The sequence below is a fragment of the Macrotis lagotis genome, chromosome 2 (assembly GCF_037893015.1).
Source record: "Macrotis lagotis isolate mMagLag1 chromosome 2, bilby.v1.9.chrom.fasta, whole genome shotgun sequence".
In the NCBI taxonomy this organism is placed as follows: Eukaryota; Metazoa; Chordata; class Mammalia; order Peramelemorphia; family Peramelidae; genus Macrotis; species Macrotis lagotis.
Window position 1 is genome coordinate 172695423 of NC_133659.1, and position 15270 is coordinate 172710692.

General features: G+C 34.9%; 1 protein-coding gene across 7 annotated transcripts in view; it reads left to right on the plus strand.

Annotated features, from left to right (window-relative positions):
- Positions 1 to 15270, plus strand: part of TRIM37 (tripartite motif containing 37) — a 155909-nt gene that overhangs the window by 15142 nt on the left and 125497 nt on the right. For 6 of the 7 annotated variants that reach the window (XM_074223591.1, XM_074223593.1, XM_074223595.1 and 3 more), the window contains exons 6-7: positions 695 to 817; positions 6275 to 6398. In XM_074223591.1, coding sequence (XP_074079692.1) covers positions 695 to 817; positions 6275 to 6398 — 247 coding nt within the window. The remainder of the gene's footprint in view (positions 1 to 694; positions 818 to 6274; positions 6399 to 15270) is intronic. The other variant, XM_074223594.1, reaches the window with a different exon arrangement.

The window sequence follows — 15270 nt, forward strand, 5'->3', positions numbered from 1 at the left end:
AACCATCATGTTATGAATGTTAATTGTGTTGACTCAGAAAATTATTAAGTTCCTCCAACTTGGTAGTATGCCTCCATCTTTTCCTATGCTCTCTTGGTTGGAAACATTAAAGCTCACTTTCCTACAATTTCCTCTTAAAGTTTGTGACTAAGTGTGTTCACTAAAGCAGACCATTCTTATCTTTATTCTCAGTAACATGCAGGAAAGAAATTTATTGTAACTGAAATTTCTAATTAAGAGGTAGAATTTGATAAAAATTGTTTTTTAATTTTAACTAGAAAACATTATATGAATACAAGTGGAAAATTTTTATAGACTTTCTCCTCCTTTTTTAACAGACAAAAGTAATATTCTAAATTGTTATAAATTATACGAATACTTGATCTCCAAATATGTGAAAAGTAGAATCTCTTGCTTAAATTTATCTTGTGCACTGGGGTCCTTGCTGATGATCTGGGCACATATGATGATGTTAAGGTATTTTGTTAAAATCTAGGCCTGCTGAGCAGTCATTCCTGCAGGAACCTTGATATAGATGAGATGAATATTTAAGAAAAATCTACCAGCTTTAATAATGTTAAAGAAAACTACAGGACTGAAATTTAGTTTTGAGTATGTTCTAACTTATGTCCAGAGGATGATCATGTAGAACCTAAAATGGTCTAAAGGTACTTTTCTTATTTGATTTAAATAGCATGGTGGACACACTTTTAAACCTTTGGCGGAAATTTATGAGCAACATGTCACTAAAGTGAATGAAGAGGTAGCAAAACTTCGTCGACGACTCATGGAGTTAATAAGCTTGGTTCAAGAAGTGGTAAGGATAGCCCTAAAAGCCTGTTCATTTATGTTCATTTATCTTCCACATAGCTGTCAAAGTGGCAGGTCTCTTTCCTTGTCATTCTTTTGTTTAATAAAAAATCTGATTCCCTTTACTTCTAGGATGAAATAATGCACTTCTTTTTGGCATAAGCCTTTCACAATTTGACTTCAGTCTACTTTTTCTGCCTTATTATAGATTATTCCACTTGTACTCTCTGTTACAGGCAAAGACCAAATGGTACAGCAAAATTACAGTTTTAGTTCTGATCTCCTTATCCATCCTTCCTTATTATATCTGAATTCCATCTCCCTTCTTTGTTCCTTTGCATTTCTGTAAAGTACTTCCTCCTTATGCCTTTTAAAATCTCTAGTTTACTTCAGAGCACAAGTCCTGCCTTTTAATGACACCTTTCTTATTTTCCTTCCCATAGTTGTTACTACCTTTTCTCCAAAATCATTACGTATTTTCTTTGGTATTTTTTTTTTTTGGTCTCCTTTAATAGAATGTAAGTAGGTAGGGTAGGTAGGGACTGTTTGATTTTTTTTTAAATCTTTGAATTCCTAGTCTAGAACAATCTCTTATGTATAGATGCTTCAAAAAGGCTAATTTGATTCATTCTTATAATTATACCAGGTATCTTCACCTATAAATTAAATCTCTATGGACTGAAATTTTAAAGGACTTGAAGACGCATGTTAGAATATATAAAGTTTTCTTAATTTATAAACTTTATACAAAGAGGCAGCAGTTGTATTGAAATCTCTAGCCTCTGTTCTTCCATAGGAACAATACTTCTTTCTTCCCTTAATTTAAGAAGTGGAAGTGGTGATTGAACTTTTAAAAATTCAAATAATTGTTGGTTCTTATAGCTACTCTTAAGTCTTTCCTCCATAGATTCTGAGGGAATAGTTGATTCTGCGGTAAGGAGATTGCTTTATTTAGTCTTTCTGAGTTAGAACAAAAAAAAAAAACACTATGCAGAAAGCTGCTCTAAATCTGGTTAGTGTGCAGAGCACAAGACCTGGAGTCAGGAAGATTTGAGTTCAGATATGGCCTTGGCCATGAGCTGGTTTATAGCTGTTAGTCATTTAGTATTTATTTGCCTCAGTTTTCTTACCCGTAAAATGAGTATAATGAGAGAGCACCAGCTCAAAGGGTAGTTGTGAGGATCAGATGAAATAGTGTTTATAAAACATTTAGCATAATGTCTGGCACAGAGGACATTCTATTATAAATGCTAATTCTCCCTTTCCTTTCTTCTCTCCCACCAAAGAATCCCTACTCTGATCAGTCAACAAACATTCTATGTGTGAGAGGTAGAGTCAGAAATGAAACTTAGCTTCTTTTAGCATAAAGGATAGGCAAGTGTTATTAAGAGACTCAGTATGGCACTAGTGACAGACTGTTGTTGAAGAACTAGGCTAAGATTTAAAAGACTCTTTATTTCCTGGTATTTGGCTACCAAATGATGAATTTTTTTTTTTGGCTTTAGAAAATTTTGAAGACCATGTATGTATTAAACTATGTAAGGGTTGTAATTTGTTATAGTGGAGGGAAGGCCCACATTAAAGAGAAAATGCATTTTTTTGAATTATTGAATTAAGTACCCTAATTAATGTATTTTTTCAGTTTGTGTATGTGAGAGAAAGTGCAGCAGTGTGATGTTTTTGTAAAATTACTATATTTTTAATTGGTAGAACTGGGTTCAAATTCAGTCACTGACATTTATCATCTTTGTTACATTGACCAAGTCATTTAACATTTCTCGCCCTTAATTTCTTTTTTTTTTTAGTTTTTTTTTTTTTGCAAGGCAAACAGGGTTAAGTGGCTTGCCCAAGGCCACACAGCTAGGTAATTAAGTGTCTGAGAGCGGATTTGAACCCAAGTACTCCTGACTCCAGGGCTGGTGCTTTATTCACCACGCCACCTAGCCGCCCCTGCATAATACATTCTAAATAACTCACTTCCAAATGACTATAAACTGTTCATAATTTGGGCAACTGCCTGAAGCTAAAATATATATTACTAAGTCTCCTATTTTGGAAATAACCCACTCTACTGCCAGAGCATTTCTGTAGTGCTCAGTTACTCATGTCCTGGAATCTATATGTCAATTTTACCTCCCTTACTCAGAAAAGCTCAATTTTCAGTTTTTCACATATTTGATATTTATTAAAAATATTAGTACTGAGTTCTACTGTCTTCCTTCCCACACTACAACTCTCATTTGGATGACAAGCATGTAATTTCCCATATCTTGGTATCTCCTACCATATTGCACTTCCTGCCTTACATCACATAATCTTGTCCCCCCTCCCCCACACACTTGCTACCTTTACTCTGGAAACAAGTACATCAATTAATTGCTTTATGACTCTATTCACCAACACTTCAACTTCTTATCACTATCATATGTTTTGTCTTTTACTATTAGAATGTGAGTTCCTTGAGGAAAAGGACTTCTGGTTTTTGCCTTTTTATCTTCAATGCTTAGCACAGCACATAGTGTTTGATAAATGCTTTTTCCATTTGTTTTTTTTTTTTTTTTGGTTTGTCACACATGTGCCTGTTATTTCCTGTAAAATTTAGTATATTTTCCAAACTAGTTTGTAACATAGGTGAAGAAATTAATAATTCACCCTTGGGATTTTTATAGACTGCTTTGTAGCCTTAATTATTTTATTATTCTCCGAAAACTTAGGATTTCATTGACTCTGATATTTCCTTTAGTGATACAGATTAATTAATGTTAGCCATATCTATTTATCCTTTTCAACTCTTTTCTATGATCTCCTATATATTTGTTAATGACTGCCTTCCTCAAAACCACTTATCACTGGAAGACCTCCAGGTCTGACTCTAGCCTCTCTGATAGTTCAAGTTGGAGATTAGAATGAAATGAGACTCTTGTTGATCATCTAATAACTAACAAAAGGAGATTTACTTAACTATAGCCGGGAAAGGAGACTTCACGAGGATATAGTATTGATTAAGTTGATTAGATTAGAATTTTACATTTATTTAACAAAACTGAAGAGATTTCAGTATGAAGTTTGAAATCAAGAGTTTGTGATTCAGATTAGTCATGGTCTAGCTTTAAGACTGTTACTTAAAGGCATTGGAGGAGGACAAGAAAAACTAAATCGGAAAGAAGACAAAAAATAAAACAGAATGAAGAAATAAATATGTGGGATAGTAAGCTACTTCTTCCTTCTTCTCCTTCTTTTTTCCCCTACTTTATTCCTTTTTCTTTCCCTTTTATTTTTTCTCTCAAGATCATAGAAAATATTTAAATTATAATGAAATTCCCAGATCTTCTGTCTGCCTCATGACCTTTGAAGATTTATAATTACTTAAATGTATTTGTTTTTCTTGCTTCTTACATTTTTATTTCAAAAATATCTTGACATGCTTGGAAGTTAAATAGACATGAAAAAGCCATTTTCCCCCATAAGATTATACTTAGTCTTGCAGGATGTTATTCTTGATTGTTAGCCTTTATCTTTTGCTCTTAGGAATAACACATTCCAAATTCTCATCTCTTACCTCATGATAAGAAACATCAGATATAGTATGATCCTTACTGTGGTACTTGAATTCTTTCTTTCTGACTGCTTGAGATATTTTTTATTTGACCATGCCATTCCTGCCAATTTTCATTTGGGGTTTCTTTTTAGAGTTGACTGGTAGGTTCTGTTTTTCACTTTGTCCTCTGATTCTATTAGGTCTGGATGGATTTTATTTATCTTTTTTTTTTGAAATAGGAAGTATGTAGACTTTGTTTATTATGGTTGAGTTTTTCTGATAGTTTAATGATTCTTAGATTATTTCTTTTATCTATTATTTATCTCTTCTATGGCAGTTGTTTTTGATGGGAGATAACTTAAATTATTTTGGTATTTTTCAGTCTTTCAATACTAGAATATTTCTTGTTGCCCTATGGAGTCAAGTTAAAAATGGAAAATGAAATGATAACTTGAATGAATTGGAAGAAAAATAGACATCTTAGTATAAGAAGAACAAAATCTTATGTAAGACTACTAATTGATTGCATACTATGTGTTAAACACTGAGGATACGTATTGAAGAGGTATTTCTACTCACTTTTACAGGAATTCTTATTGGACTTGTGTCCAATATGCATTTTTCTGTTGAGATTTTGTTTTTAGATATTTTGATGTTGTCATCTTTTTTAGAGTTTGTGTGTCTTTAGTTTCTTTGTCACTGTGGTAGCTTTTTTAGTCAGGTTCTATTGTTGTTATTTGCTTTTTTTCAGTCTATTTCTTACTTTGAAGTTTATTGTAGAGTTGGGCTCTCTTTACCTCAGAGGAGAATGGTCATGGGTAAAGCTTTAGACTTTTTTGTCCCTGCTGTTTTCACGTCTAATTCTGAGGGTTTTTCAGTTTTCTGTGTTTGCTAGGTGTTATGATCTGGGGAGAGGTGTAGTTACTGCTCTCTTGGTCTGTGCTTTGGTTCTTATCTGGGTGCCTTAAATCCACAAACTTTATTGTGATCTGGAATGAGTTCTTCTACTCTCTCTCTCTCTCTGCCTTGGAACTTCAACTGCAGGCAGTCCTGGATGCCCTGGAACTACAACCCAGAACTGGGCAGTGGAATTGCCAAACATCACTCTTTCTGACTGATTATCCAATTCCCTTACTATTTCTGGGTGATGAGAGTTCCTAAAGCTGCTGCTGCTGCTGTTGTGGCCATCACAGCTTCCAAGGCCCACAGCTGGTATTGCTGTCAGGCTGCACTCTTGGCTAAACCTCACTTCAGTGTCATGATTTTTTTTCCACACTCCTGAATTGTCTTGTGTTGGAAAATATATTTCATTCCAGCCTTATATTAGCTATGTCACTCAAAATTTAATTTGTGGTGTTATTTTAAAGGCGTTTTGAGAAAAATATTGGGAAGAGTTCATCTGGAATGTTTTCTACTCTGCCATCTTGTCTGAGCACTCTCCTTAAATGGAGGATGAGAGAGAAGCTCTCTACTAGAGTTCACTCTCTACCTACTCTAGGGAGGAAAGGATTTTATTGCCCTTTTTGGACAATCTCTCAGGAGAATCTGTGATCCTTCTTTTAAGTTTCAGCTTACATTTTTTTTAGGTTTTTTTTTTTTTGTAAGGCAAATGGGGTTAAGTGGCTTGCCCAAGGCCACACAGCTAGGTAATTATTAAGTGTTTGAGACCAGATTTGAACCCAGGTACTCCTGACTCCAGGGCCAGTGCTTTATCCACTGTGCCACCTAGTTGCCCCTCAGACATTTTAATTGAGAAATGCATTTTTAAAAATTATTTTCAGGTCAGTTGGCAACTTTTTTTGTATATATATATTTAGTTTATGTTTTATTAGATTTTGATAGTCAAAAACCTTCAAGAAAAATTGGATAGCAAGCTATATTTATTTTTCCTGACATTTTCAAAATTTTAACTTGTTAATCCCTTAGGAAAGAAATGTAGAAGCAGTACGAAGTGCAAAGGATGAACGTGTTCGTGAAATTAGAAATGCGGTGGAGATGATGATTGCACGTTTAGATACACAACTGAAGAATAAACTTATAACATTAATGGGTAAGTGTTTTTTGCCACTTGTCTCTTTTTTGTTTTTTATGCTTTTACTGTATTTTTATTTATTTTGTTAAATATTTTCCAACTATATTTTAATCTGATTATAGCTGTTCTGTGAAGTATTGCTGGCCAGCAGGCTGCATGTTTAACACCTCTATAGTAGCCCATCAATATACTTTTTTTTTTTTTTTTTTGCAAGGAAAACAGGGTTAAGTGGCTTGCCCAAGCCACACAGCTAGGTAATTATTAAGTGTCTGAGACCAGATTTGAACCCAGGTACTTCTGACTCCAGGGCCAGTGCTTTATCCACTATGCCACCTAGCTTCCCTATCAATATACTTTTGATTCCTAACTTTATTTTTGGCATCATTAAGTTTATCTTTTTTTTTTAATTAAAGATATTATTTGAGTTTTACAATTTTCCCCCAAATCTTACTTCCCTCCCCCCACCCCCCCCTACGGAAAGCAGTCTGTCAGAAAAATTTGTTTCCATGTTGTATATTGATCCAAATTGAGTGTGATGAGAGAGAAATCATATCCTTAAAGAAGAGACAAAAAGTCTAAGAGATAACAAGATCAGACAATAAGATATCTGTTTTTTTCCTAAATTAAAGGGAATAGTCTTTGAACTTTGTTCAAACTCCACAGCTCTTTATCTGGATACAGATGGCATTCTCCTTTGCAGACAGCCCAATATTTTTCCCGATTGTTGCACTGATGGAATGAGCAAGTCCTTCAAGGTTGAACATCTCCCCGATGTTGCTGTTAGGGTGTACAGTGTTTTTCTGGTTCTGCTCATCTCACTCAGCATCAGTTCATGCAAATCCCTTCAGGCTTCCCTGAATTCCCATCCCTCCTGTTTTCTAATAGAACAGTAGTGTTCCATGACATACATATACCACAGTTTGCTAAGCCATTCCCAATTGAAGGACATTTACTTGATTTCCAATTCTTTGCTACCACAAACAGGGCTGCTATAAATATTTTTGTACAAGTGATGTTTTTACCCTTTTTCCTCATCTCTTCAGGGTATAGACCCAGTAGTGGTATTGCTGGGTCAAAGGGTATGTTGCCACTTGTCTTTTAACCCCTTAACTTTCCTCTTGTGATTTACTGAAAAATTATTTTAATTCTCTACAAAATAATGCTGGGACACATTGTTTTTGAAATTAGAAATGATGGTGTCATGAAAGAGTTCCTACCTTTAGATGTGGGTTGTGGTCCATCTCCGATATTGGCTCTTGAGTCTTAGTATACATACTGGGAAATGTTAATAATATTGCCTTCACTTGGTTTTTATGATCAGCAAATAGATTGTTTGCGAAAGCACGTGGGAATCATCAAACTCTATGTGATCTGAGCACTGGCTGTAGAGTCAAAATGGCCTGAGATCAAATTCTGTGTGACCTTGATTGAGCAAATTGCTTAATCTTCCTGGGACTCTACTTTCTCACCTGTAAAATGTGGAAATTATACTACATGATCTCTGAGGTTCCTTCCAGCTCTAGATCTGTGATGGGCCTTTACTATTTATTTTTGCAGATCCTAGAAAGACAAATATTGTATGTGTTGTGTAAAAGATTTATGAGAAAGTAAGAGTCATAATGTCTTTAATCAACTTGTTACATTTTTAGCTGGAGTAAAGAAATTCTCATTTGTAAACAAAATTCCTGTTAAAGTATTAATTCATTTTTTTTCAATTTATCTTGTGTAAAAATATAAAGTTGGTTTGCTTTCATACTTAGCTTTCATGTAATTCCTGAAACATTGCTTCCCTAGGATAAAGAACTTTTATTCTTTAAGTTTTTAATCTCATTTTTTTCAATTAATTTTTTTTCTTTTCCATATAAGTTTTCTATATTCCTTTTAAATTGTGAAACCTAGAATTAAATATGGGATTAAATGTAGGGTTTTTTTTTGTTTGTTTTTGTTTTTTAGATTTTTTTTTTCAAGGCAATGGGGTTAAGTGGCTTGCCCAAGGCCACACGGCTAGGTTACTTGTAAGTGTCCGAGGCCGGATTTGAACCCAGGTACTCCTGACTCCCAAGCCGGTGCTCTATCCACTGCGTCACCTAGCCGCCCCCTTAAACATAGGTTTTTTAAGAAGAATCTGGTAACTTAAAGTAATAAAGCTTTGTTTATGAACTAAACCTTTTAACAATTGTATATTACAGTCCCTAGTCCAATGATGAATAAAGTTTAGCAAAATCAGGTAATTTTTTTCTGTGCTTGTCTTGACAAACTCTAAGGTTCTGACCATATCTTTTATTTGTTATAAAAATTTTAGTTTTTTTCATATCATTTGTGGAAGGTGTTTTAAACTTAAACTGATACCTCTATTTAAAATATTAAAATATATCCCTACTTTTGTACAAATTAATTCAAATTAACTTTTCTTTTTGCTCACATGACTAAATGAGTTTAAAGTACTTGTAAGGGCAAGGATAACTTTCTTCAGTCAGTATGACAGACAGTTAGCTATATGTAGATTTTTAATTTATTTCTGACTTTTACTTAATGGCTTACTTTCTTACTGCCACTTTCTGTCAAGCTATTTCTGATCTTCTCTGGATCCACATTTCTTTACTAGAGATAATTGTATTCCACAGATGAGCTTTCATCTAATGTCATAGACTCCAGTAACTTATTATTTGAAAATAAATTTTGGGGGCGGCTAGGTGACGCAGTGGATAGAGCACCGGCTTGGGAGTCAGGAGTACCTGGGTTCAAATCCGGCCTCGGACACTTAATAATTACCTAGCCGTGTGGCTTTGGGCAAGCCACTTTAACCCCATTTGCCTTGCCAAAAAAAAAAAGAGGAAAATAAATTTTATTGATGCCTCTTGTTTTTATTTTCCAGTCATTTCTGGATATTATCCATTTCCTACTTACCCCAGTTTCAGGAATTGAACTCTCTGTGGTAAAGAAGAGCAGTTAAAGAAAAACAATTGATAACTCTGTGCTTGATATTGTGTGTAAAAATCTGCTTTATTTCCCTTTCGGGGCAGACAGAGATATTTTATTTTTGTTCTCCAGGACCAAGACTGGTGGTTATTGTTACTTAAGAATTCAGTTTCCAGGACTGGCTAGGTGGCACAGTGGATAGATAGAGCACTGGCCTTGGAGTCAGGTGTACCTGAGTTCAAATCCGGTCTCAGACACTTAATAATCACCTAGTTGTGTGGCCTTGGGCAAGCCACTTAACCCCATTTGCCTTGCAAAAACCTAAAAAAAAAAATTCAGTTTCCTTTTAGTGTATTTTCACTTACATTCTTGGAGTCATTGTGTACATCATTCTTTTGACTCTGCCATATTTTATTCTGAAAACCCATTGTCCTAGAGAGACTTCTCTCTGCCCCCTTTCATTTTACCAGAGACATTTCTTGCATGGACCCTTTTGAAAGTAGAGTGAAGCTTATGGACCCCTTCTCAAAATAATGTTTTAAAATAAAGTAAAGTATATAGGATTACAAAGGAAGCTAATTATCTCAAAATACTAAAATTAAAAAAAAAGTTTATAGACCCTAGGTTAAGAACCCCTGACCTAGAGTCAGTCTGAAAAGAGGTCAGACCATCATCCTCTCTTGGCTACATTGTTGTAATAGCATTTTATTTATCTCTTCCCTCAGGTCTCTCTTTTCTGTTGCATCTTTCACACTGCCACCAAAATGATTTTACAAGTACACGGGTTATGATATCATTCTTCTCAGACCCTGGTGGCTCCCTGTTATCTCTATGACCTAATATAAATGTGTCTGTTTAGCATTTTAAGTATTTTATAACCTGCCCCTTTCCTGTTTTAACATTTTTCTTATACAATATTTTCTTTTACTTTACAGTCTGATAATAATGGCTTACTTCTTGTTCATCTTACAAGACATGTGATGCTTTCTTTTTCTTATTTCCTTGTCTTAAAAACTCTGCTTTTCTTCAAAATTCTGATCTATTCCATTGTCTTCAGAATCCCCTACCTCCCCTGCTGTTAACTCCCCTGAAGTTAATATGTATGTATTTCATAGCTTATTCATATCTAAATAAACATGTTGTCTCCCATTAGAATATATGCCCCTTGAAGGCAGAGAGAATGTTTTTGCTTTTTCTTTGTAAAACCTGGCTCTTAGGATATAAATTCTTTTAGTTCTGTCATCATGGACAAATAACTTAACCTTTCTTCAACTTATTTTCCTTTTTAAAATAAAGATAATATATTATCACCTATTTCTCAGAGTTTTGAAGATCAAGGAAAATAATAAATGTTAAGTGCTTTGCAAACTTTAGTGTGACATATAAATGTTAGCTTTGATGAAAGAGACAATTTAAAAGGAAAGTTCGGAGAGTTGTATGAACTGTGGCAAAATGAAGTGAGCAGAGAGCCAAAAAACAACTTTGAAAGATTTGAGAATACTGATCAATACAGGATTTCAGAGCACTAAAATTAAGCTTATAAACCTTTTGAAATGGATAAGATATATTCAAAATGTAGAATGAGATGTATGTTTTTAGACTTGACCAATATGGGAATTTGATCAACTATGAATATTTTTTTTTTTTAAGGCAAATGGGGTAAATTGGCTTGCCCAAGGCCACACAGCTAGGTGATTATTAAGTGTCTGAGACCGGATCTGAACCCAGGTAATCCTGACTCCAGGGCCGGTGCTTTATCCGCTGCGCCACCTAGCAGCCCCTCAATATTTGTTTAAGAAGACTTAATTTTATTTTTCAGTGGGGAAGAAAGAGGATGGGGTTAGAAGATAAATTCATCTTAATAGAAAAAAATTAAACTTGATTTAAAAAAAACCAGTGGGGTTAGGAAAAATACTACTTTATGTCTCATGTAGAGTCTTGCAAGAAGTTAGGGAGTTGGGGTGGCTAGGTGGCGCAGCGGATAAAGCACCGGCCCTGGAGTCAGGAATACCTGAGTTCAGATCCGGTCTCAGACACTTAATAATCACCTAGCTGTGTGGCCTTGGGCAAGCCACTTAACCCCATTTCCCTTGCAAAAAAAAAACCTAAAACAAAAAAAGAAGTTAGGGAGTTTAAGAAGCTGAGAGAGGTAAGGAAGGAGTGCACACATGAGGGGTCAGCTTGTGCAAAGTCATGAATGCCACATGTGAGGAATGGCAAGGAAGTCAATTTAGCTGTAGTCAGATTGTGAAGGACTTCAAATGCCAAGCTAAGTAGTTGGTATTTTATTTTAGAATCATAAGGGAACCATTGAAGTTGTTTGAGGAAAGATGTAATATGATCAGACTTACAATTTACAAAGTTCATTTTAGCAGCCTAATGGAGAAGGGAATATTGGTTATAGGGGATTTTATTAGGAGGCTGCTAGCATTGTTTTGGTGAGAGGTGTTGAGGATCTGAACTGGTAGTCCTCAGAGAAGAGGGGAGGGAGTGGGAGAGTATAAAGGTATAATTGAAAAAACTGGCACATGATTGGTTAGGAATGGGGTATAAGAGGAAGGTCAAGGATAATTCAGATATCTTAATATCAGTCAATAAACTATTACTGAGTGCTTGCTACATGCCAGGCCCTGTGTTAGAGCCTTAATATATAAAGATAAAAGCAAAATATTCCTTGTTGTTTAAGTGGGGCTAGACAGGGTAGGACGTAATATCTCTATTTATAAATATAAATGTAGTCTTAAGTAGGGAGATCTCTAATGGTTGGCAGGGGATCAGGAAAGGCTTCGTGTTCTTGAAACTAGTAGTCATTAAGAGAATCTATTAGTCTCATGCTGAGGAGAACATTCCAGGGATGAATAATGACTATTGCAAAGGCATGGATAAAATAAAAGTTAGCATAGTGTACAGGATAGAGTACTAACCTCAAATCCAGGAAAATCTGCTTTCAAGCCTGCCTCTGACTCACACTAGCTAAATTACTCCTTTGTAGATTATTTAGTCTTGTTTTCCTGGGCAATTCTCTAAGATTTTAACTTGTATAGATGCTAATGCATGTTAGAAAAAGTGAGTTCTTTCAACAAGGAACTCATAGGTCCAAGTTCTTATCCAATCATTATAAGAATAATAATAATAATGACAATAATAACAATATATTATATATAATTATCATCATTACTATAATTGCTTTTTTTATTATATAGTTGAGAGATAGAGTGCCAGGTGTGAGAATATCAAGAAAATTAATTTGACTAGACTACAGAGTAAGGGAAGGAAATTAAACCACAATGAGACTATAAAGGTAGGTTAAGGTTAGATTATGAAGGACTTTAAAAAAGAAATGAGAGATTTATAATTGATACTAAAAAAATAGGGAGTCTTTGGAGTATACTTAATAGGGAGGTGATATATGCAGATCTTTGCTTACGGAAAAATCACTTCGATAGCTTGTATAAAGGAGGGATCAAAAAAGAGATTTGAGATGGGGAGAACAATTAGAAAGCTGTTGAAACAGTACATGGGAGAGGCAATGAGGACTTGAACTCGAATGGTGACCATCTGAATGGAGAAAAGGAAAGGGTGTTGTGAAGGTGAAATCAGTAAATTTTTTTTTTGTTTTAGTTGTTTTTTTCTTTCTTTTTTTTAGGGTTTTTTTTTTTTTTTTGCAAGGTAAATGAGGTTAAGTGGCTTGCCCAAGGCCACACAGCTAGGTGATTATTAAGTGTCTGAGACCGGATCTGAACCCAGGTACTCCTGACTCCAGGGCCGGTGCTTTATCCACTGCTCTACCTAGACACCCCTGTTTTTTTTCCTTTTTTTTAAAGAAAGATTTTATTTATTTTGAGTTTTACAATTTTTACCCTATTCTTGCTTCCCTTTCCCCCAGCCCCCACAGAAGGCTTTACATTGTTAGTCTTTACATTGTTTCCATGGCATATATTGATCTAAGTTGAATGTGATGAGAGAGATCATATCCTTCAGGAAGAATAATGAAGTGTAAGAGATAACAAAATTACATAATAAGATAACAGTTTTTTTTTCTAAATTTTTTCTAAATTCTAAATCTTTGATCTTTATTCAAACTTCACAATTCTTTCTCTGGATACAGAGAACCCAAATTTGTCCTTGATTGTTGCACTGATGGAATGAGCAAATACATCAAGGTTGATCATCACCCCCATGTTGCTGTTAGGGTGTACAGTGTTTTTCTGATTCTGGTATTCTCATTTAGCATCAGTTCATGTAAATCCTTCCAGGCTTCCCTGAATTCCCATCCCTCCTGGTTTCTAATAGAACAATAGTGTTCCATGACATACACCACAGTTTGCTAAGCCATTCCCCAATTGATGGACATTCACTTAATTTCCAATTCTTTGCCTGCACAAATAGGGCTGCTATGAATATTTTTGTACAAGTGATGTTTTTACCCTTTTTCATCATCTCTTCAGGGTAAACCCAGTAGTTGTATTGCTGGATCAAAGGATATGAACATTTTTATTGCCCTTTGGGTGGAATTCCAAATTGCTCTCCAGAAAGGTTGGGAATTCACAGCTCCACCAACAATGCATTAGTGTCCCAGATTTCCCACATACCTTCCAACATTGATCATTGTACTTTCTGGTCATATTGGCGGGTCTGAGAGGTGTGAAGTGGTACCTCAGAGATGCTTTAATTTGCATTTCTAATAAATAGTGGAAATCGCAAAGTTTTGCAACTAAATAGGTCAGTGGATTGAGGGAGAGAAAGCATTTAGGGATTACACCAAGGTTGTGAAGTTGTGAATCTGGATGACTGGAAGGACAATGGTGCCTTTGATAGAGACAGGGGAATGGTTCATTGTATGCTTTTCACTTTTTACATATTTTGGGTAATACTCTTAGCAGAGATGTTTGATAACAAAGATTTTGATAGAAGTTGATAGCTTCTGCACTTAATTGCATTAATTTTGTTAGTGCAAAAGCTTTTAATTTTCTGTAGTTGATATTTTTTTTGACTGGAAAAGCTTATTGATGTTTCTTTTTGATTTGATTGATCTGCTGTGTTTTTTTTCCCTTTCCTATGAAGTCTCTTAGTGAGGCTGGGTCCAGCTAAAACTCTTCAATTTTTACTAGAAAACCCCTCCGATAGTCATCATTTATAGCATAATAATATTCTGTCTGTTGGAAGAAAAAGTTTTAAGCTCTGCAATCTAACCCAAAATCTATCAAAAGATAATTATAATGTATTAATATAGAAGCCTTTGTTTAGATTTTCAGAATACTCTCTTTTCTCCTAAACAACTTAAAAATTACATTTTATAGTAGTCTTGAAACAAAGACAAAATTCCATAGCAAACTAAAACAAAGATACATAGTTTTAGTTCAGGATTTTTTTGCTTTCCCAAACAACAATTGTATTTAAATCCTTCTCAATTATGGAAAAATGTCCTCCTGAAGCTACTCCCTCTAGAAATTCCCTTTTCAATCTGATCAAAGGTGAGTATAGTTTCAGAACTGTGTTCTAAATCAAATGTTCGTTTTTTTGGGTGTGTGTGAATATGGTTCAATTTATTTTATTTCTTTGGTTTGGCTTTTGCAAGGCAGTGGGGTTAAGTGACTTGCTCAAGATCACACAGCTAGGTAATTATTAAGTGTCTGAGGTTGGATTTGAACTCAGGTCCTCCTGACTCCAGGGCCATCACTGTATCCACTGCACCACCTTGCTGTCCCAAAATGGATCATTTTATTTTATTTTAATTTATTTACACATTACTAAAGTAGTCTTGTTGTATAAGTAAACATAATTCCACCTCCCCCCACAAAAATAAAAATCCTCACAAGAAATAAAGTGAAAGAATGAAAAAATTGTGCTTCAAGTCTGTGTTCAGATACCATCAGCTCTGTCTCTGGGGTGGATCACTTCCTTTATCATAAGTCCATCAGAGAAGTTACTTCCATATTTTTCCACAGTTGCTGTTGCTGCTTGTAATTCT